The sequence below is a fragment of the Chenopodium quinoa genome, unplaced genomic scaffold (genome assembly GCF_001683475.1).
Source record: "Chenopodium quinoa cultivar QQ74 unplaced genomic scaffold, ASM168347v1, whole genome shotgun sequence".
NCBI classification, from domain to species: Eukaryota; Viridiplantae; Streptophyta; class Magnoliopsida; order Caryophyllales; family Amaranthaceae; genus Chenopodium; species Chenopodium quinoa.
In genome coordinates this window covers 299,385-324,363 of record NW_018744874.1, presented here as the reverse complement: position 1 = coordinate 324,363, position 24,979 = coordinate 299,385, and the positions used below count along the sequence as shown (strand labels likewise).

Genomic DNA, 24,979 nt, shown 5'->3' with positions numbered 1-24,979 from the left:
TAGCGCCAACAGTTTCTGCAGGAATCCGATAATCCGAATTCTTGTTCTGCTCCTATCGGCCAAATAAGAACCTACACAAAGAGAAGAGATGAGGTAGCCCCGGGGTGAATCCGGGGATAACCACTCCAAAGATTAAGTCAGCAAGTGTTTATAGAAGAAAGATGATTTAGAGAGAGAAAGAAAGTAGTGAGAGAAAGAGTGTAATAAATGCTACCTTGTTTATGAAGTAAAACCGGATTATTTATATGTTTACTAAGTGACAGATGGCAGTTCAATAAGTAACATAATTTCTGCCACGTGTCAAACGCGAGCACGACACGTGGCAGCTACTTACATGCCGATATGTATAGTTTATAGGAATGCCGATATTAACAAAAGCCATTTGATGGATCGAATTCAAATAGTATGTCGGTCTATCATACCATATTGGCCCATTATGATTTCCGTTATGTAGATATTTTCCCATACACCTAATACTTAATTAATTTACTGTTTACAATCTCGTACAATATGATTAAGCAAATCTGCGAATTACAAGCTCGTGTATATATGCAGATTTGTAACTCAATGTGGAAGATATATAGAAGGACTGTACTACACCAATGACAAAAACATGTTTTTAATCCGTATGTATTCCTCGCGTCCCCCCCGTGGAATTGGTTCACATGTGAAACGATAAGATCAACTAAACAACTATCAAGATATTTCCTTACTCCGTATTTTATTTAATTGCAAGTTGCAACACATTTCATTTTACTTTTTAAATGCATGCCTTTTTTTTTTATTATAAATATCTTTAATAAGTAATAAGTAAAAAATAATAAATATTTTATATTATAAAAACATAGATTGCTATTAGGAAAAAAAAAAAATTTAATTATAGGGTTTTACATAAGAGTGCAATTTTATGTTAATTATAATTCATAAAATGTACTTATATACCCCATATGTCTCTATTTCCCTCTATTTATTGGCATATTTTGACCACACAATATTTTATAGTATACTTTGACCGGCACAATTTTTATAAAAATTTAATTGACTTATTTTTGTGACAATTAACAGTACAGGTTATAAACTTTTATTTAATATTTATAGTTATTGAATTGTAGTGTTATTATTATAAACTAGAATGTACTTATGCTAATGCATGAGCTATTTGTATGTGTAGGAAACAAATTAGTATTTCTGTATAAATGGAAGTTACATAAGTGAAACTGTGAAAGCTCGAAGTTTTTTTTTTTTTTTTTTTAGAAAAAGAAATAACTTTGTAAAAGTTAATTATTTAGGGTAATTAGAGTTATTTGGAAGTTATTTTCAAAAATAAAAAAGAGAGAATGCATGACTATTGAGAGTTGGGGGTTTGGAGTGCTATGAGAAAGTGTTGCAAAACCGACTCTTAAATTATATAAAAGATAATCAACAAATTCCTACCTTATAAAAAGTATAAAATTGCTCTTATTAATAGTGTGATGCCAATTATACCCTTCAAAATTGTGCGTTTGACAATTATACCCTCATTAATATGTACAAGCTTTTTTTTTTTTTAAATGAATAGTGTTTGACAACTATACCCACCAAAATGTTTATTTACTTAATTATTTTTCTCTCATTAATGTTAGTTGTCATGGACATTTATACTTCTAAACATAGCTGCTTACATATCAATACTTTTATTTGTGATTTAAGGCCAATCGAAAGAAGGTTAGCTATGACGCGCGCATAACGCGTGTTAGCTTCCCTAATATATAATAAAAGCGAATGTGTCAATCCTGGTTGGGAAAAAAAAAAACTTTCAAGGAAAAAATATGATATGGTGTAGAATGATACGGAGTGCAGGAGTATAACACATTATTCCAATATATTACCTTATACGTAGTATATGTTTGCTTATTATAGAAAGATACTTATTGTATTACAAAATGTAAGAAATATTTGTTAGAATATATTACGAAAAATTCATTTAGCTTAGTGATTTCGAACCCATAAGGAAAAAAAAATCCTAATTTTTTTAAAATGGGTTATTGCTTAAAGTCTTGAATTGGAGTATCATTTGATATGCTTTGGATTAGTAAAGATTTGTACATACAATCAATTACATAATACTAAAAGCGAATCTAAGAGGACACTTGTCAATGTGTTATTAAAAAAATTCCCGCTAAAATTACTTTCTAAAAAAAATATTATTACATTAAAAAAAAAGGATTGCATTTTGATTATGACTTTGATTTTATATAAAATCTAAAGTAAACTTTCTAAAATATCAACTTGCACATTATAACTGTCACATATTTAAATATTTTATCTATCATGTTTTTATTGTTTTAATACGAACTGTATTTCATTTTTAATACGAACTGTATTTCATACGGTTTAATACTGATCAATCGATTTAGTTTTTTAATATCTAATTATATTTTCATTATAATTAGTCAATATCCGTGCATTGCACGGGGTTTCACCTAGTTGTTAAGTAAATTTGATGATATTACGAACATTGTTTCACGACTGTTATGTGGTACGTAGATCTGTCTTTATTTTATTTATTTTTTAAATGTTTTTAGGGCCGGGTTTTTAGATAATATATATGATCGTCAATGTCCTACCATTATTAAAATCCTAGCGAATTCAATACCAATAAAACCAATTATGTCCGTCAATTAACTAAGATTGGTGATTGTTTTATCTAAATCCAAAAAATCAATTGTTGCACATAGTGTAAAACGGATATATGGTACATATGAGATTTGATTTTGATAGCGTACATAACATATTCCTGGGGATCAACCATTAGCTTAAGCTTTTGGTTGAAATGATCCTTCAACAAATTTCATGTTTAGCAACACTAAGACTTAAGCAATTTACTATCACAAATATTTAATAAAATCCGGTGTACAGTATTTTACTGAATGGCGGCGGAAAGAAAAGGAAGGTTTTACTCACCCACCCAAGTTAAACATATTTCTCGCTCCTTCATTCTCATTTCCCACTTTCAGATACTAGAACTTCTCTCTCCTTTTTTTTCTCTCTTCTCTTCATCTACTCAGAGTTTCTCTTCCATTCTTTTTGGGTGATCCAAGTTTTTTCTTCCTTTCATTTATTATATCCCTTCGATTTTCAAGTTTATTGTCTTAATTACTTTATGGTAGATCTCCTTCAACGAGCTCGCAATCATCATCTTCAAGCTCTCAACGGCCGATAATAGGCGGTTTATCATGTCTTCTGAAACACTCTCCTACTTCAGTAAATATGGGTCACTATTGTTAATTTTGTGTTTATTTTAGTTGATTTTGATACTCTGTTTTGCATATGTAGTTTAATTACTTTTGTGAAAAAAATCACTTTTGTTAAAAAAAAGGGTCACTTTTGTGGGAAAAAAAAGGTCACTTTTGTGAAAAAAAAAGGGTCACTTTTGTGAAAAAAAAGGGTTACTTTTGTTGAAAAAAATGTCACTTTTGTAAAAAAAAAGGGTCACTTTTGTGAAAAAAAAAGGATTACTTTTATAAAAAAAAAAGTCACTTTTGTGAATAAAAAAGGGTCACTTTTGTGAATAAAAGGGGTCACTTTTGTGAAAAAAAAAAGGTCACTTTTGTGAAACAAAAAGGTCACTTTTGTGAAAAAAAAAATGGTTACTTTTGTAGAAGAAAAAGGGTCACTTTTATACGAAAAAGGGTCATTTTTCGCAAAATGTTCGATATACAATAAAATTATTGTAAACCGAGGGCATGCAAAAGGGATTGATTTACTATTTGCAACCTCGGCATTCAAAAACAAGGTACAATTATAATTAGCGTAGCTATGAATATTGAAAAGTTAGTAATGAATTGAAAACTGAGTATTAATGCACTCAATTACACAAAAATTAAAGAAACTAGCCCTAGTGCAACAAGATTAAGCAAATCTGCGAATTGCAAGCTCGTGTATACAAATTTGCAACTGAATGGAAGATGTATAGCAGGACTGTACTACACCAATGACAATAACATGTTTTTTATCCGTATGCATTCCTCGCGTCCCCCGAGGCGAATTGGTTCACATGTGAAACGATAAGATTTACTCGTACTAAAACGACAGTCAGATATTTCCTTACTTCATACTCCGTATTTCTTTTTACTCGTAAAGTTGTAAAGTTGTAACACATCCCATTTATTTTCAAATGCCTTTTTTTTTAATTACAAATATCTTCAATGAGTAGTAAGTTAAAAAATAAAAAAAACTTTTACATTATAGAAACATAGATCGCTATTAGGAAAAAAAAAATAAAAAAAATTGAGATGATAAATCTAAATATAATGTTTTTTATATGGATACTATTTTTTCCTTTATTAAATATAAATCACTCAAGTTGGTCAAAGTAAAATAGTACGTTAAATAGTGTAAAAGTTAGAGTACTTCTCCAATTAATAATAAGAAAACAGTGAGTACTCCTCAATTTAATATTGGAAATACCTTCATTTTTTTCTTCTCATTTTCTGTTTTTGATTTTTTGTTTTTTAAAAAATCAAAAATAATTGAAAATAAAAAGTAATGTCAAAGAAGATTAATTAGTCTACTTCTTTTTTTGAATTATTCCATTTAAAACTTAAATATATAGATGTCATCAACATTTTTGGACAGATGTCATCATGTGAACGTTTTATAAGTTTCAAGCTACTATAAATAGAAGGGTAGTATGAAGAAATGATAACACCAAACTACAATAAGAATAAAACGAGTTTTATATTTGTTTTGGGTTCACTTCAATTCAGAGATATGGATAGGGTCTCGTTCAAGCTCGTTGCTTTTGCTTTTTTAGCATTCATGCTGTGTACTGCAACAAGTTAGTTCGTTAATAATTTCCTTTGTTTTATTTGAAATTGTTCGTCAGAATTTTTTATGTTTTACAAAGACACAAATAATACCTTCTTTTTTTTTTTTTTTTTTTTTTTTTTTGCAAATAATGGTACTCCGTAGTAGGGTTTATTTTAATTTTTTTAAAATATATATATACATTAATTGGTTATGAATTTTATTATTATATGAACTCTTTAGATAGTAAACTATACAGTATTACTCTATAGTCCTTACTAATTGTTACATTATTTTGATTTTATAAATTATGCAGCACCGGTTGTTGGAAGGGCGACAAAATCTTCTACTGAAGAACTGGCATTGGCAATGGAATATAAAATGATACCGGAGAAAATGGCAACGAGCAGAGTAGAGCCGAGTATACACCAGACTAACCTGGGAAACCAGAAAACCAAGATGATGAATTCGCAACGAATTGTTGATGTTCTTGAGTCGTATATGAAGAAAGACTTACAGTGCGTGGGAGCAGGCAGGGGCTGTAACATTTATTTTGGACCTTCATGTTGTTCTTTTCCTTTGGCATGTCTTCCACCAGGTATTTTTGGTGGTGTTTGTGTCGGTTAATTAAGATCAATAATCACTATCTTCAACTGCATTAACTAATAATCAGTGTTCAATCTGCTCAAATTGTTTCTCGATGTAATGTTATATACTATGTCATTGCTATGTGTTCATGCTTAGTAGTTTACACAAGCTAATAAGCATAGTTAAATAAAGCATGACAAAAATAAGATTTGTAATCAAGGATGTAATATCATAAATAAATGATGTATTATTTTTCTTCTTGCATGTATGGATTATGAGAGTGTTATCAATTGTACTTTTTCTAATTTCTAATTCTATGCATAATGTCATAACGAACATGAGCAATAGTGTGTTTTAACAATTATTTTTACGTAAAAAAACTTGATATTGCAAAACTAAAATGGAGTCTAACTTTCAAAAAAGGATGGAGTGTTTGAAGAGGTGACCTCTACTTCAAATGACGAATCAGTCTATTATTAGGTCATTAGTACTCGCCCAAATTACAACAAATCATACGGACTGTAATTCGTTTTTATATTTAATCATTTATATGTACTCCAAGGCCTTAACCAATACCATCTCGGATGCATCTAAAAACACTTTATAATAATGATTAACTTAATTGAAAAGTGAGTACTAAGTACTGATGCATTCAATTACACAAAAACCTTGTATTAGTGTAACAAAATTAAGCAAAACTACTGCAAATCGCTAGCTCGTGTACGCACAAAGATTTGCAACTCAATGGAATACGTTGAACTACTAAACCAAGGACAATCACATGTTTCGTAGAAAAAAAAAAGGACAATCACATGTTTTTAATTCGTGCCGAGTAGTTAATGTTCCTCGCGTCGTCCTATGAGACGATATTGTTCACATATTCAGATTTTCTAGAGTGCATCTAAACCCACAGGGTTTATGTATCTAAGAGCAGTAACACTAATTAGGAAAAATATTTCTCCTCATTCTCTCTCTACCCACTTTCTCACTCCTCCCACCAATAGTTTTTTTTTTACCACATCAATGCTTATAAAAAAAAAAAAAAAAAACTCCTCACCACTATCTCTCCTACTATTTCCTATACCCCACTGCAATACACATCGCCTTTTTTAGTTTGGGAGTGGGGCCCATCACGCTACTATTCACCTACAATTCTCTTCATTCTATGAGAAGATTTATTTCTCCCCATGAGGAGAATTAAAACTTCTCATTAATGTAGGTTGAATTTTTTTTTTTTACACCTTTATTTCTTCTGAGGAAGTATAAATCAAGGGTTGTGAGACAATTGATAATGCCTCACAACTATTAAAATAATATAAAAGTGTAAGGAAGAGAGAAAAAGGAGGAGAGAGATAGGAAGAGTGAAAAAGATGGTTAGGCCTCACTAAAACTTTTCAGACACATATCACGTGCAAAAATGGACAAAAAAAATTTGGGGACCACTACCACTGCGTTTATATTTTGTTCGACTAAAACTCCAGTGGAGCTTTTTGAAGTATCACTGAGACTATATTTTGTACTACTGAGAGTGTATTTTGTACTACTGAGAGTGTATTTTGTACCACTGAAACTCCAGTGATATTGTTTGATAATTCAATAAGACAACTTTAAACTGACACATGAAATACCTATATTACCCTTGTAAGACATGATTTTATTGTCTCTCAACCCTCCCTTTATATAACCTCATTTCTTCTCATGTACACTTTTCTTCTCATTAGTGTGAGTGATCTTCATGTAAGTAGGAGGATAATTTGGGGTTCAGTGATACATTTTCTCTCTCTTAATGGTACAGACGTATAGTGATATATTTTTGCAGACTGTTATGCACGTGCCATTAACGTATAAATAGTTGTCTAAATAGTACTTCTTGTGTACTATTATACTTGTAGTGGTACTTTTTGACGTCATATTTTTCATGTTAATTTTTACATTACCACCCAAAAATGTAACCATTTTCAAACTAACAACGCGTTTAATTTTTTATTTTAAATTACCACCTCTTAAATTAAATAAATGCTCATATTACCACTCATTTCAAAAATCTGGTAGATTTTCCGTCTGTAGGCCCCACCTAACACTTTCTTCGACCCTTTTGACGAATTTTTTCCCCAATTTTTCTCTTTGAAAATGCTCTCTAAACTTTAATTCACATTTCCTTCACCAAATTTTACCAAATTTCAAAGAGAAAAATGTGAATTGAAGTTAGAAAAGCGTTTTAAAAGAGGAAATTTGCGGAAAAAATCAGTCAGAAGGATCAAAATAAGCGTTAGGTGGGCCCACACACGGAAAATCCACCAAATTTTTGAAATGGGTGGTAATCTGAGCATTTATTTAATTTAAAGGGTGGTAATTTAAAATAGAAAACTAAACGGGTGGTTAGTTCGAAAATGATTACTTTTTTAGGTGGTAATTTAAAATATTTCCTACTTTTCACCCTTAGGTTCCCATTATTTACAAAAATTCCACCTTATTTGCATACTAAATAGATTGAGCCTATGCGCCAAGAGTTTTCCCATTTTTGAAACAATAAGATCAACTAATTTCGTTCTCTAAAACTGAAATACTCCCTCCATTTCTTATTTCTTGCAACATTTGTCATTTTGGGGTGGTTCACATTTGTTGCAACAAACTTATTTTTTTCCTTATTTGAATTTTTTTTTTCAAAATGACCAATATATCCTTACTTAAAATTTTTAACACATAATGCTACATATAATTATATTCCATTATAACCTTAATGTACAGTAAATTGATTATCTAAAATAATCAAATCCAAATAATCAAACCCATTATATTTCTCTCTCCTCCTTTGTCTATCATTTCATCATCTTCATCTATCATAATCAAATTCCAAACTACCCTTTAAGTGGGCTTCAGATATGGTGTTGGTGAGTTTGGTGGTTCGTTGGTGCTTTTGGTGGTGTCGTGGGTGGTTCTGGTGGGTCGTCGGTAGGTTTTTGTGGTTTCTTCGGAGGTTTTTGTGGTTTGTGGTTTCGCAGGGATGGAGGAGGATCATGGGGTTGGTGGCGTGGGTCTTAGAACTGGTTGTTTTCAGCAGTGTTGGTGGTGTCGGTGGGTCTAAATCTAGTAGTGTCGGTGGTGTTGGTGGTTTCGCAGGGGTGGAAGAGGGGTTTTGGTGGTTTTGTGGGTTTGGTGTGGTGGGTCTGGGTGGTGGTTGTGGGTGGCGTGGGTTCTAGTTCTGGGTGGTTTTCGGGTAGAAGTGGTTTTGTTGGGTGATTTTGGGTGGTTCTAGGTGGCTTCGGGTGGTTCTGGGTGGTTTTGTTAGTGTAACTAGGTGGTAGCTTTTTGTTGTCGGTGGTTTTGGGTGGCGTGCGCGTTCATCAGTGGTGGTGTTGGACTTTTAGTTGTTTAATTAATTATTCACCCTCTCTCCTTAATTACATTATGGAAAAAGATATATGCAGCCCTAAGAGCTGCATATAAGAACATAAAAATGAAAAGAATTGACAATAAATATACAATTATTACACTGATTTACTCGTGAATTGTTGATAAATTCCCAATTTAATACTAAAAAAGGAAAGATATTAAATGCTTATATGCATCCCTAAGGACTGCATATAGCATTACCCTTACATTATTTACATGCCATTACTTTTTATTAATTATGCTTAAAAACTTTTGACTTGGGAAGCGTGCAACCCCCTTTGTTGCAAGAAATAAGAAACGGAGAGGGTATGTGAATAGGACACGAATTTTAAGAACTGGAGAGAGATAGAGAAATATAAAGATAGGGATTTATGTGATAAGGAGAGAGAAAAAGTGAGACAATGTATACATTAGAAAATATTGCAGTACAATATTTGAGAAACTTCCTTAAATGATATGTTGCATTGTTGCAATATTTGTGGAATAGAGGAAGTAGTTTTTACGCGGTACTTCCTCTTTCTTTATTTCTTATAATTGCAAGTTGTAACTCATCTCACACTAGTCTATAATGTCCTTTTTCATTTAAAAATACTTTCTCCATTTTTTTAGTTGCATCACTTTTATAATTGTGGACTTCGAGGTTATGCATGTTTAGAGTACAAAAAGATAGATAGAGAGAAAAAATAAAGAGGAGATAATTTATAAACTAAAAGGGAAAGTGGTTTGATGCATCTAAATTAAACCTTCCATAGCTAATTAAAAAGTGATGCATCTTCCTTTGTTTCTTTCTACTTGATACATTTCTTAGTCATTTTTGTGAATCTATAAATTCAATCATTAATATCATTAATTACCGATAAATAAAAATATAAAAAATAATTTTAAAAATATATATTGTGCAATTCTAACAAGATTCCATGCCACATGATGACTATTTTTTTTATTATTATTATTATGTATATAAATCACAAAATAGTAAAAACGTATCAATTAAAAAAGGAGGAAGAAGTATCTTAAATTAGCAATAAGTTAAAATTGTTAAAATTTTGTATTATGAAAGTGATAGAGAATATAAATCGATTATTAGCTTTAACCAAACTTTTTGTTAATTTGGTCATTTAACATGGTATCAAAAGCCATCCACTACTAAAAATTAAGGTTTTTGCGACCGCCTCTAATAATCGCAAAAAATAGCAAAAACGGTCGCAATTCATTTTTGCAACCGTCAACGACTTAATGATCGTAAAAGGGTGGTCGTTATTTCCTTGGTCGCAAAAAAAAATTATTACGATCGTTTGACGGTCGTAGATATATTGCGACCGTTTTTAATATTTTCAACGACCACAAGGAAAACGGTCGCAAAAATTAAAATTTATGACCGTTTTTATAAGCAGTCGCAATTTTAAGAATTAACGACGGCTAAAGGCGGTCGCTAAAAAGTTTAAAAAAAACAAAAAAGAAAAGAAAAAAACCCACTCACATCCTGTACCCCGCAACCAGTTATCCCACCACCCAAACCAACTGTACCCAACGCTACTACCCACCACCATCAGTCCATCACTTCCCACCCAAATCACCACCGTACCACCACCCTAAAAAACACGGACCCACCATCACCGCCCACCCAAACAGCTACCACCGCCACTTCACCTCAACTCGAAACACCCTCAACACACAACCAATTGCCTCTCACCCGAAACACCCTCAACCCACAACCACCAACTGCCTCTCACCCGAAACCACCTTTACCCACCAAACACTTGATCTGACCCAAAACCATGACCCTTACCCAGTACCCACCACCACCGGCAACAAAATTATCAAAAATTGAAAAAAAAACCCACAAAATCAGAAATAAAACAATCAAAATATAGAAAATTACCCATAAATTTGAAATTAAACAATTATACAAAATACAAAAGATTACCCATAAATTCGAAATGAAATAATAATGAAAAATTTTCAAAATTTATAAACAAAAATTACAATATAACAATTATACATAATCAGAAATAATTAGAAACAATAAAACTAGATCTACAATCTAATAACTAATTTAAATATCATAGAAAACCTTGACTTGTTTTAGGTTCGTTCTTGTTACGGTGGCTCGAGTGTGCAGTCGTGATAGCAAGCGTCGGCATCAACACCAAGCAAATTTATCAACATCTGATTCTTCAATTCTTAGGAAAGAGATGGAGGATGAGGAAAGAGAAAGGAAGTAGAGGAAAGAGAAAGAAGAGAGGAAAGAAATCAAAGATTTAGAGGAGAGAGGAAAAAAATGGAAGAGAGGAGAGGAAAGAGAAAGAGGAGCGGCGTGAGGGATACGGAGTAGTAAATTAGGGTTGGGTGAGATGGTGTCATTTTATACCCGATTTTTTTTATAAAAAAATAAGCTTTTTGCGAGCGTCTTTGACAGTCGCAGATTATGATATTTACGACCGTCTCTATGACAGTCGCAGATTATGACATTTACTACCGTCTCTATGACGGTCGCAGATTATGATATTTACGTCCGTCTCTATGACGGTCGCAGATTATGAATTTTACGACCGTCTTTGACGGTCGCAAACGGTTTATTTTAGTTTAGAATTATTTTTAATTGTTCAAATGTCCTAGCGACCGTCTAAAAGGCTAAAAACGGTCGCAAAACTGTCGCAAATTTACGACCGTTGTCAAAGCAGTCGTAATATTGCGACCGCATAAAAAACAGTCGCAATATTCATATTTTGCGACCGTTTTTCAGACGGTCGTAAAAAAACGGTCGCAATTTAGCCGAATTTTAGTAGTGATCGAGACAATAAGTGGGTCCATGTTACATCCCCACTTCAAACTCAATAGGCTCTCATGTGACGGGATTTGATACAGACTATATATGTAGTATAAAAGTCAAAATGTTACAATGAATACGTAGACCCCCTTAGTGTCACAATGGCTTTTGATGTGTAGTATAAAAGTATAAATCAATCTAAAGCTATATTTAACATGGTAATATATATATAGGGAGGATGTGTTTGGAGTGGCTTGGCCACAATTTGTTGCTTAGTTACTTTAGCTTTCAAAAAAAATGGGCTTGACCCACCCTTTGCATCAAAAAAAAAAAAAAAAAAAAAAAAGTCTATTAAAAAAAAAATCCCATACTCTTAAGTCTAGCCCATAAATTCCTAAGATTTTATGATATGCCTAATTAACATTGCATTTAATTTGAGATGGATGAAATATTGTGTTAAATATGTACATAATATAATTTCTATTGATTTTTGCGGTGATCAGAATTGGAATTCGAAATATATTCAACATGTTTTATTTGATTTGGTTTTATCTTAGTTAATATTTGTTATCAAACGACTTTGATAACGATAATATTTCTTTTTCTCCACTGCTTTGTAGATGCTCACTTTCTAAATAAGAATGTTTTAAATTGGATGCATAACTTATTTAACACAAACTTTTAAATAAAACGGATGTTCAGTAAATTATTGAACATCCGTTATAAAGTTACTATAAAAGGCGCAAAAGTTACACTAAAACGCACAATGGTTACTGTGACATATATAAGAGTTATTTATGCTTCATTGATAAATTTGATAAAAGTGATACTTAAATTGACAAAAGTGACACTAAATTTGACAAAAGTGAACTCGATGTACAGTAAATGACTGAAAACCGGGTGTATACAAAAGTAATTGCTTATTTAATTGCAGCCACCTTATTTAATTGGGCTAAGCAGCCCAAGTCCAGTAGACCAGTACTTAGATATGGAGTCATTTAAACTTTAAAGCAAAAGTGCAGAACAAAGAAAATGATAGAGTATAAAACATATTCTTGGGTCTCAACCATCAATTTAAGCGTTTGGTTAATTTGTTCCTTTAACATGATATTGGAGCCAACGTGAGTACGTGACATAGAGGTCACGGGTTCGAATCTCATCCACCCCTCTTTCAAAGTGGAATTAATTCACGCCAGGTATGAATGGGCCTGTGTAATTCTTGAAATATGTGTTTTTATGTGTTTTTTTTTAACACACGATGTTCAATTGTAATTTGTGATTGTGATTCTCTGTAAATAGTTGGAATGATATGTGAAGCAGGATTATTAGTTGGAAATTTGTTTATTGTTTTGGACTTACCGTGTTTGACATGGATCCAAAACTAGTTAAAGTGCCAATTTAATTGATAGAAAGCACTATTCTATACCCAAATCCAAATTAGTTGAAAGTTCACCACACTCACTCTCTTTATTTATTATTTGTACTTGTATTAAAGCGCCAATTTGGGCTAGAAGCTAAGACAAGTCAATAAAAGGAATTGCAAGAGTAGAGGGCACATAGAATATGGTCGGTACGGTGCAAAGAGGGACCCGCGTTTGGATATTCATTTCAATAATAATACGAACCACTTATTTATCTCAAATCTTTATCCTAAAATCTTAATTGAATTTCATTTCAATAATAATACGGACCACTAATTTTTCTTAACTTATTATCCTAAAATCTTAATTATTGCATTTCTCTTGTTGGTAGGTAGAAATTTATTCATTGGTCTTGTGGAAAAAGCGTCCAAAGTTTGGAGAAATTTCCCAATACTAGACTTGGTCTACGAGTAGTTGTATAAATGATAAGGTAGCTGTGGTTCTAGTCGTATATCATACATAACATCTCATCATAATCCGGCTCCTTAAAATTTTCAGATTAATTAATAGAAAAGGTTTATCATAGAACAAATCCTTGGTAAGATGTTCAAGTCGGCCACTCAACAAGATCATGGTGATATTGGAGTTGATGGATTGCAAAATAAGGTGAGACAACTTATAGAAGGGAAAAAATATTTCCTTATTCTAGATGATTTGTGGAACGAAAGGCGTGAAGAGTGGCTTAAGTTGAGGGAGTTCTTGCAAGTAGGTGCAAAAGGAAGCCGAGTTGTGGTGACTACACGCTCAAAAAAGGTGGCAGGAGCTATAGGTGACGATCCAATGCACGCATTAGAAGGTTTGTCCGATGATGATTCTTGGCATTTGTTTAGGAGAGTAGCATTTAACCAAGGGAGTGGAGAGGTTGATGATGACCTTGCGGACATTGGTAAAGACATTGTGAAAAAATGTGCAAATGTTCCCTTGGCTATAAGGGTCGTAGGGAGCATGTTGTATGGTCATGATAAAAGTGAGTGGAAATTATTTCAGAGAATTAAGCTGTCTGAAATAATGGGCCGAAGTACTGAAGAGAGTATAATGCCAATATTGAAGTTTAGTTATCATCAACTTAAACCACAGTTAAAGAGTTGTTTTAGCTACTGTGCACTCTTCCCTAAGGATTACCAGATTGAGAAAGAGTTGTTGATCCGTCTATGGTCTGCACAAGGCTATCTTGACAATCATATGCAAAGTAGAGAAGATGTCGGTGAGGAGTATTTTTCTATTTTATTGCAGAGATGCTTTCTCCAAGATATTAAACATGATGAATATGGTGAAATATCTTCTTGTAAAATGCATGATTTGATTCATGATCTTGCACAAGAAGTCGCAGGAAAGGAGTCGTACTTTATGGAGGAAACTAGCAAAAGATCTGATGGAAAAACTCGTCATCTCGCTACGAGCTCTCTCTTGCTTAATCCAAGTGATGTTCTTGACAAGTTTAGGGGATTGCGTACATTTCTTCGGCCTTCTTATCGTAAACTGGATTGTGAATCTCAAGTGTCCACAATCATAGCAAAATACAGGCGTTTGCGGGTATTGGACTTGAACATGGTTAGGATAAAAGCATTACCAAGAACAATAAAGAACCTTTTACATTTAAGGTATCTTGATCTCTCTCACAATGAGCGGTTGAAGACACTTCCTGAGTCAATCACTAGACTCTATAATTTGCAAGTGTTGAGTTTAAGGTTCTGTTTTAACCTAGAAGAGTTGCCCAAGGACATGAGGGAACTAGTCAATCTTAGGCATCTGGATATACATGGCTGTGATGGGTTGAGTCATATGCCTGCTGGAATGGATAGTATGACTGGTCTGTGTACCCTTACAAGGTTTGTATTGGGTTCAGAAAGTTCAAAGAAAGCCCAGATTGGTCAACTTAGAGATTTGATGCCTCTAATCAACATTAGAGGTACACTTGCAATAGTATTTAAAAAAGGATACGCATACGATTTGAGCGAACAGGGAGCATATCTATTAAACAAGGAGAATATCAAGAGTTTATCGATATTCTTAGTAATCAGGATTGTCACGGAGGCCAAGTTTCGAAAGAACAAAGCAATAGGACTCCCAGTCAGTTCTCCTCAGATATTTCAACAACTTCTTCCTTTGTTGCACCTTTGCTTGCAATCCTCGACGAGAATGCTTATCCTAGAACAAAATAACAACATAATTGTTGGCTGTCAAATATATTCCACATCAAGTGAAAGATTACGTCACTTGTTTACTTATTCATATCAAGCTGTCAAAAACTACAGCGGTGATTAAGAAAATCCAAATAAATCAAATAAATCAGAAATGTTGAGGGTCCATAACAGAGTACTTACCTTTTTGTGCAAAACAGCTGACAAGTGAAGTATTTCTGTTGTAAGTTGTGCAACTGCAAAGTACAAAGAGAAAAATGATGATCAATTGCTATGGAAAAATGAAAATGGCAATCATGAAAACAACAGAAGTTTCAGGATCTTGATTTTATACTGGGGTATATACTTGAGCTGAACAGAACATTATAATATGTTTCCCAAGCTCAAATAAAAACTAAGGTTTCCACAGTTACGGACTTACGGTCCATGCTAACAATTTTCATTGACAAGAAATTTCACATCCCAGATGTCAGAACAAAATAAAACTAGCATTTTGTCATTGACTCTAAGAGTGAAGCTGCACCTAAACACAAGATATAGCCAAACCAAGATGAATATGATCCGATCAATACAACACCCTATGAAATCCAAATTCCATCATTCTTTTACACCAATAGCTATAGCAACAAGACTGAAGACTCACAAGTAACCAACCATTTCAATAATTATGACAAGATCAGGCAACACCTACAAAAAATAGAAAATGACTTATTACACAAAGCTGATAGCATTGTGCAATCCATTGGATCAATTCGTGCACATGAAAAGGTACATCCAGAGGCTCCATTCAGAAGTGAGGAGATGTGAGACCAGCATCATCATGGCTAGTAAAAGAGCAAGTGGAAAACAAAGTATAATAGTGAGCCAAGATCAGGAAGGATCTGACGCCAAGGGCCATCAACTTGAACACCCAACTAGATGTTCCATGACAAGGTTGCCATCCTTTCAATGTAGGGTTTTAGATAGTATTTGCCACTTTGAATCTCTTTCTTTCACATCCTTTTGTTATTAATAATCATAACTGTGACAAAAATTCAAGGAAGAAGAAAGAGAATTCAATCTGACAACTATGAACATTACAGAAATTAGAAGATAGTTATCATGCTTTCGAGTGGCCTCATTCACTCCCAAAGCTTCTTCAATATTCTGGATGCCTTTCTACATGCCAACTCTACTTTATTTTTAGGAAAGCTATATCTCCTCTTCCTCTAACAAGCCAACTACCTTCCTCTTCAAGATACAACTACATAAATTAGACTAGCTATTATGTTCCACCCTTGGGTTGATATAATGTCCGTAACTTTGCTTTCCTTTCCTTTCTCCCTCTCTCCTTCCCTTAACGGCTTAACCACTTCCCCCTTTGTGATTTCAGACAGGATGTTTTTGATTTGTTGTCTTTCCACCAGTTTCTAATGTGAGTACAATTTTTCTACACCCCAATTTGTTTCCTTCTCATTATTCCTAACCACTTTTCCCTTTGTGATTTCAGTCAGAATGCTTTTGATTAGTGGTCTTTCCACCAGTTTCTAAAGTGAGTACAATTTCCTCTACACTCCTAATTTGTTCCTTCTCCGTATTCCTACTTAACTACTACAGTAGGTTTAACTGAAAGGTCATAGATAACTGGTGGTGAAGGCTGCCTATATCCCTTCAAATAACCAAAACTAAGGAAATAATTCCCTTCCTAGGCAACACTAGCCACTAAAAATTACATTATTATTTCAACCATTTGAAATCATAATGATATATCCCTCTTAGAAGCTATTTTTCTATGGCTGCAAGTCCAACCATTTTGGTCAGGTTCATGCAAGATGATAAACTGATGGTGGTGGTGGTTTTTCATTGCTTTTTTCAAAGATATTAAAATTAAGGAAACTTTTTAAAGCCATCTTTTAACAATAAATTAAAATATAACACTATCATGAACCCAGTTATTGTATACAATGTCCTATTTTCACCAATTCTATTATCTTGGTTGGATGGTGTTGAACTATTGACAACCATAAATTATTATCATGTGGGATATTGTAAGATTTGTCATTTTGCATATTTTCAAATTGTAACTTTTTAACATATGAAGCTAAAGTTAATAATGGTCAAAGGTACACATTAGAAACCACCAATAAAAGTGTATTCCAACTACAATAACAGAGCTACAGAAGTATGTTCTATGGGGAGGTACAGGTATCACTCATACGTACAAAGGGGGACAATGAAGAAAGAACAGAGAGTCAAAAAAAAAAAAAAAATTAAAAAAAAGTAAAAAAAAAATTAATTAAAAAAAAAAGATAGTGAGGCAGAGGAAGGCAGTAGAACAGAATGGAAGATAAAGATTAAAGAGAGAAACGAGGTCCATTGGAAGTGTCAAAAACTATAAACAGTAATTTCGACCTGAATACAAACAATAAACCATTTGTCTTGTGACAATTCTCAAAACCCAAAAACTATAACTATAACTAATAACCCTTCCAAAAGAATATGTAAACCTCGAATCGAGAGAAACTCTACTGTCTCTACATTGCCAAAAAAGAAGTAAATAACTCACTGAACTGAAGCAGAAGTGGGAGAGAATTATATTGGGGTGAGAAAGAACTAACCAGGTTTCTTTTTGGACCTTTCAAGACATTAACTAGCCCACTTTCAAGTATCATATTTCACAATCAATCATTATATAGCTAAAATGATTGGCAGCCTGGTATCCATTGAGAAGAAAGATCATGTACTACATTTCTCAAGAATGTCAAAGACCATTGTTCCCAAAAAAAAAAAAGAAAAGAGGAGGGGGGGGGGGGGGGGGAGAGACAATTATTAGTGCTGCCACACATGGATGAAAAAGAGGAACATGTACCTCACATTTGGTATTTTTCACTTTTAAGGACCTCTCACTTTTTTTCACCATTAAAGACCTGAGGGTAGAAATCAGGCCACTTAACTCATCTTTAGTTAGCCTTTTGATAAACAAATGCCAAGTCCTTGTTAGGATTTATTAAAAAATAAAAAATCTCAAATCCTTGCAAGAATTAAAAAAAAAAAAAAAAATAATAATAATAATAATAATAATAATAATAATAATAATAATAATAATAATAATAACTGTCATGTTTCTTCTATAACTGGAGGATGCCCTTGTCCACCAATAATCACCTCTCCAACTCCACCCACCTGAGTGCATGAAAGAAACCCAAAACCCACAATTTTCTCCCTCTTGTTTGCAGCTTCAATATTGTTTTTATAATTTCAGCCAGCAAACACCCATTGCTACCCAGAGCACCACCCATTGAAAATATCAACTAATATATCCACACTTTTTGGAATCTTTTAATTATTAATTGTTAACTTAAAATAAATAAATAGATTTCTCTTCTAAAATTTGCCCACTCCACCGTCTTCTACACCTTTATGAGCTGATGTGATCAGCCAACATGCCCAACACCACCTTACTATCTTCTTTCATGAATGACAATGTATCAATTATAATTCAAAATCAAGCCCAAATAATAAAGAATCAAATTGGAAAGAAAGAAAGAAAAAAAAAAAAAAAAAAACTAACTCACTCAAAGATTTCATAATCAAATTACCTCAATAAAATTTTAATCGAAATTGACTCTCTATCCAGCCTCTTCTGCACCATCATTGAAGGATTTTTCACAAACTCAAACTCGGGAGCTCTATTTATGCTCCAATTTCTTGTACCTTTTTTTTGGGTGTTGTTCGAGGGTTTAATGTAGTGTCATATAATCGATTTTCTATTTATAATTATTTTCTGTTTTGATTTCTTAAATAGTACTCATAAATGACTAATATGAAGTAAGAGCTGAGATTTGAGAATGGTGGGTGGAGGTGGCGGAGGGGAAGGTTGCAGAGGAGAGGTGGAGGAGCAATAAGCTTATGAGTTTCCCAAAAATATTGTGCATGTCATCATTATTTGTGCAGACAAAGGGCCCACATTTAACTACACTTGGGTTAAAGTTAGTTAACTTTCACCGGAAAAGGGGTTTGAGGTCCTTAAAGGTGAAAATATAAGTGCAAGGTCCATAACTGGGAAAAATATAAAATGTTAGGTCCCAGTGTTATATGATTATTTAACACTCACATTTGTTAACAAACGGAGGGAGTCCCACAATTGAGTAAGCAACTCATGTATATGATTATTTATAAGCCATCACATTAAAACCAATAAACACCACCAAAATATAGGGCGGAAAAAAGATTTTCGGAAAGATAGTCCATTCTTTCCCTAATAGACATCATACAAAACTAATTCCCACCATATATTGGCTGCAATGTAATATCAGCACAAAAATCTATTACTCGTTTTAAAAGTCTGTGACTTAACGATAGAGTTGGTGCCCTTGAATTTTAGTCCATGAAAAAGGGAATTAGCTATAACAGACCGTACAGGACCGTTGATATCCAAATAAGTCTAAAATCAGGGAAGCATTATGATTAGCCACACAAGGAAGAAAGGAAGTCCGAGACGGTATGATAAATGAAATACTCCGTAATATATATATATATATATATATATATATATATATATATATATATATATAAGTAAATAAATCAAGTTATCCTGCTTACTTTGAACACGTGTTGATCCACAATCTGACTCATGCATTTTAAACTCATCCCGCACCTTTTTCAACTCAAGCTTTAATTTCTCCTCTGCAGACATGTTATCTGGATGAAAATACTGCAAAGAGAACAATGAATTCAAATCATTATATTGAAAAGATAAATTGTATGATGTCTATCAAGAGTAAAGAAAATAGGCAGTATGATTTCAAACAGGTTTTTAGCAATATTTCTATCCCTAATTATTGGTTCATGGTCAGATGTCAACATCATAATGAACTCGAATAAATATGAAGTTTTTAATAGAATGCTCTTAATTTTCAGAGTACAAGTAAAGGAGTTCCCAGCCATAGGTGTGCCATCAGAAACGAACATGGAAGCTAAACAGAAAAACAAATAAATAACATACTCTTTAATGTGATATACTACATATAAACAAACAGTCTGCCCCATAAATCTCACTAATTTTATAATCCAAAATATTAAGCAGGCACAGTTTCATCCTAGAGAGATAAAAGCCAACCCCTCATACTGATCAAATTGGATCTGTAAATGAAGCTACACCCCACAGGCGTTCACATGTGTTATATTGTGGAGACTGATGAAAAAGTGATGGCATCCCCTCTCTAGTATGTCAACTAGCATCATTCGTTGTATCAAACTGATTAAAATATGATACATAATTGTATAATAAATTAATAAGGCATGTTTGCAAGTTAAACTGACAAACAAGCATACAAATATATTTCATAATGATAACAGAAATTTCAGAGAGGAGACACAGAGGAAAGTAAAAGGGGTCTCATAAAGGAATCACTACCTTTTCAACTAAATGCTCTTGTGGAGGATACTCTGTGAAATTAGATGGAGACAACAAACCCAGACTCTGGACTACGGGAAAAAATGCATTCGTCAGCACATTACAACAGAATAGCAAAATGAGCTACTTTAAAATTAAGTACAACATTACTTTAACCAATTATAATGGACAAAATACTTCATGTTTCAGACAATCCTCCTCTGAAGAATATTAAATAATGCAAATTACAACCATGCAGATTATAAATGTAACTAAAAACACTTCACAAACAGATCAAACACAAGTTGATTTGTACACAGCTAAGAGAGCTTCAAGGTAGCCCATTCATTCAGGCTTGCAGCATCCACTACATCGTCCAAGTGTTAAATAAATACTCTATATGGCATAATTTGTTGGATATCATTACTTTAAATGGTGTAAATTTTCAGAAATTATTAGTGGATTCTCTCTGAAAATAAAACAAGATGAGATTATATGATATTACCAAACAGAGAGCTTCAAAAACACTTACAAGGCATATAAACACTACTCTTATTTGCTACGTCCAAAAACAATAACTTTAATATGCAGGTTCCCATTAGGATAACAAAGCAAAACTAAGGGTTCGACAATTGACATTACAATAGAGTGTGGCCAATGATGAGTAAATGCACAGAAGACAACATCCTTGATCCATCACACTCAAGACTTTTCCTTTCATATGATCATTCAAAAGCAAACAATCTTATCTTAAACCCAAACTTAGCATCATCCCCTCCATGTCTGCTAAAAGCATGAACATAGAACCTAAAGTCCCCATTTCAAGAAGAGAGCTTTAACCCCAAACATCAAACAGATCAAATATGTTGACTGCCTTCCATGTCCACAAAAGGATTTCACTTCCTCTAGCATTTCATACTTTTCTATTTTATAACACATCTTAGCCTAGAATTATCATGCCAGGCCTTCGATGCTTAAACCAAAAATAAACTAAAATTATATTTTCCACCCACCTACCCCAACTTATCCCACACCCAAGATGAACATAAGAGATAGAGTACAATGAAATGTTAAACTTCTTTAAATACTTAGATCAAGTCCGCGGATTGAGAATAAAACAACATCATTATAACGTAAGCATTCAATCAACGCGCTTGAGCTCAGCAAATTTGCTCGGATAACTAAAACAGCAGGGTATTAAGTCATTTCTTCAAGCTCAAACAAAAACTATGAATTCATCCTTCAATACACAACACTACAAAATAACAACCCCAAAACCAAGCAAAGTTCATTAGCAATTTTTTTCCACAAGAACATTACAGATCAACCCCTTCTTAGTTTGTGATTACTATACCCTTGATGATAGAAATCCTGGGATTCACACCAACTTAACTATCATGTAAAATAATAGACATAACATTCAACACAAAATCGCAATCACATTACAAAAAACACTAGTCTTCAAAGAATAAAAACATTATGAATGAGAGAAAGTGACTCACTGGGAGCATTCTTGAGCCTATTATCCTTGCTACTATTGTCAAGAGACGAAAGACTCTTCCTCAACTCTGCAAAATACTTTCCACTCTGATTGGATTGATTCTCCTCTTCTTTCTTAAGCTTCTTCAACCTCTCACCCAATTCCGAAATCGAAAACCAACTCTCCTCCTCTCCATCCTTGTTCTTCCCCTTCACCTCAGGCCTCAGCTCCCTCAGCTTCTTCCCCAACTCATCATGAGTGTACATATCAAACAACTCGAAACCAAACTCATCGTCGCCTTTGCCATCCCCAGCTTCCCCTGCCTTCATCTCCTTCTCCTTCATCTCCTTCCCAAACACCGCCATTGGCAATATCTCACTCGACCCACCAATCACCTTACCAACACCACCAACTCCGCCGCTTCCACCGCCACTTCCGGGCATTATCGGCTGCATTTTAAGGCTTTGCTTATAGTTATTCAACGACATCTTATCACTCGTATTACTCCCATCTACTCCTGTCCCCTTCATTTTTCGCAAACTCTCTCTAATTGTATCAAACGATAAACTCACACTATTTTTCCCAGCATTATCATTAGGGTTTCCGGCATTTCCGGTCTGAAACATCGTCTGCTTCTGCTGCTGCTCGAAACCCAGCGGCGGAACCGTCGATCGACGGCGAAACTCCGACAAATTCTTCTTAATTTCATCAAATGAAGCAGCATTTTTGGGATTCAAAGACCCTTGAGGATTTACCCCAATATTCGAATACTTCAAACCCGAAGATTGCTGCTGTTGTTCTCGATGTTGTTCATGGTGTTTCAGTTTGGATTTGATACCATCAAAGTAAGATGAAAAGGGGTGCGGCTTGTCGGGGGGATTACCGCCGCCACTGTTGTTGTCGTCGGAGGAAGAAGATGAAGAAAAGAGGAGAGAGAAAGTGAGGTTAGATGAAGTGGATTTGAGGAGGAATTGAGAGGGTTTATGGTGGTGGGATTTAAGGTGAAGAGCTAAAGACGCCATTGATGAATGCTTGAGTAGTAGTAGTAGTAGCAGCAGCAGGAATAAACCCTGAGATTTTGGGGAAGAATGAAGGGTTAACCTCAGAAATTGGAAGCCATTGAAGAAGCTAACAAAGGTGGTTTGCTGAAGTTGGGTGCATTTTAATTTAGGTGGGCTTGTGTTTGTGTTGGGTTTTTCTTAGCCTACAATGTTTGTTGGGTTGCTTGAAGCTTGACCCAAATGTTTTGGTTGGACTAAGCAAGAGTTAGCAAAATTGATCCAAACAGAAAAATAATAATAATAATAAGGATTTTTTCACATTTGCTACCACCTAAATCACCTAGCTTTAGATTTGCTACCGTTTTAAAAAAAAAATTTACTATGCTACCGCCTAAATTAGAGTTTGTTAAATATCACTACCAGTTAACGGGAATCCGTTAGGATTTCCGTTAAGTTTCTTAAGTTTATTAAAAAAAAATTAAAAAAAAAAGAAAAAAAAAACCCAGCCACCCCACTGCCAACGACCCCCATCCCCTCAACTGCCAGTCTGCCACCCTCCCCCTTCCGGCGGCCGGCGCCAAAAGATTCAGCCGGCGGCGACCTCACCTCATCCCTTTTCCCCACCCACTAAGCCAACCCCTCTCCCTATCCCTCACCCACGAAGCCAACCCCACCACCCACGAAGCCATCCCCCACCGAAATCAGCCCCCCTCCCCGTTACCCCACCGGAATCGAACCCTAAACCCGAAACCACCCCCAACCCTAAACCTGAAGCCACCCAAGTGAATTGAGGGTTTGTGAATTAAGGGTTTGCAAATGTGGTGGTTTAGGGTTTGTGAATTGGGGGTTTGCGAATATGGTGGCTATGGTGGTGTTGCAGGCTTCTGCGAAATGGTGGCTGCGAATTGAGGAGGGACTGCGAAATTGGTGGCGGAGCTGGTGTTGCGAGTGGGTGCGAATTGGTGGTTGCTGAAGGTAACGGGGAGGGGGACTGAATTTAGTGGTGGTTGGCTTCGATGGGTGGGGGAAAGGGAGTGGGGGGTTGGCTTCGTGGTGGGGGAAAGGGATGGAGGTTAGCTTCGTGGGTGGGGGAAAGGGAGGTAGGGTCGCCGGCGACGGCCGTTGTTTTGGGCATCGGCCGCAGGCATAGGGGAGGGGGAGGGGTGGCAGTTGAGGGGAGGGGGTGGTAGTGGGGTGGCCGGACGGTGGTTCGGCCCCACTGGCGGAAATTGTAACGGTGTAAGGCATGGGGTAGTAATTTCTAACAAACTCTGTTTAGGGTGGTAGCAAAGTTAAAAAAAATTTTAAAACGGTAGCAAATCTGAAGTGAGGTGTTTTAGGTGGTAGCAAATGTGAAAAAATCCTAATAATAATAATAATAATAAAACATTGAGGATGGTGCATTAGTTGTAAATTTTCATCTCTAGAGTGTACCCTTGCTATTGTGCAAGATTTTATATTAATGACGAGTACAATACAATATGTGAATAGAAAAGTTTATTGAGAAAGTCAAAGGTTGCTATATACACTCGAATGCACGATATATTTAGATAATTTTCTTACTTATTCTGATGATTAAATGAGCAAAAAAAAAAAAAAAAAACTTACTTGAGGGGCACCCAGATACATATAACAATTTTTTGTTAGAAAATTATTGGTGCATGTATTATGTATATATTGGTTATATATTTTTAGAGCTATACCCAGTTAATTCCCCTGATAAACAAAATTTGCTTATCTGGGGGTATAATTGTCTTTTCACGTATCAGTGGAGGGGTATATGCGTCTTTTCATGTACTAGTTGAGGGGTATGTGTGTAATTTCTTCACCAAACAGTATAAGTAAAAGGCAAACAGTGATTGGACAACTCACCAAAAATACTAAATAAATGACCCTGCTTTTTCAATATATTTACAAAAATGGCATCAGATTAACAAAAATTCATTTATCTGGCAGATTAACTTATATTTTCCCATATTTTTATGACAATGCATGTTTTATAATTGTGGATTGGGGTTTTAGC

At 34.4% G+C, this 24,979-nt stretch overlaps 3 protein-coding genes across 3 annotated transcripts; 2 read left to right on the top strand and 1 right to left on the bottom strand.

Moving 5' to 3' along the window:
* The first annotated feature begins 4,658 nt into the window (after positions 1–4,658).
* On the top strand, positions 4,659–5,644 carry LOC110704958. The gene is made up of 2 exons (XM_021882767.1): positions 4,659–4,819; positions 5,105–5,644. Exons 1-2 carry the CDS (start codon positions 4,681–4,683, stop codon positions 5,413–5,415), a joined length of 450 nt encoding a protein of 149 aa, XP_021738459.1. The 5' UTR covers positions 4,659–4,680; the 3' UTR covers positions 5,416–5,644.
* Positions 5,645–13,503: 7,859 nt separating this feature from the next.
* LOC110704845 (putative disease resistance protein RGA3) lies at positions 13,504–14,938 on the top strand. The gene is made up of 2 exons (XM_021882660.1): positions 13,504–14,789; positions 14,923–14,938. Exons 1-2 carry the CDS (start codon positions 13,504–13,506, stop codon positions 14,936–14,938), a joined length of 1,302 nt encoding a protein of 433 aa, XP_021738352.1.
* On the bottom strand, positions 14,844–23,666 carry LOC110704957. Its single transcript, XM_021882765.1, has 5 exons — positions 21,978–23,666; positions 20,497–20,567; positions 19,683–19,794; positions 15,285–15,337; positions 14,844–15,108 (listed from the first exon to the last, which is right to left on the bottom strand). The coding sequence occupies exons 1-5, from the start codon at positions 22,975–22,977 to the stop codon at positions 14,971–14,973; spliced, it is 1,374 nt and encodes a 457-aa protein (XP_021738457.1). The 5' UTR covers positions 22,978–23,666; the 3' UTR covers positions 14,844–14,970.
* Positions 23,667–24,979: the final 1,313 nt, after the last annotated feature.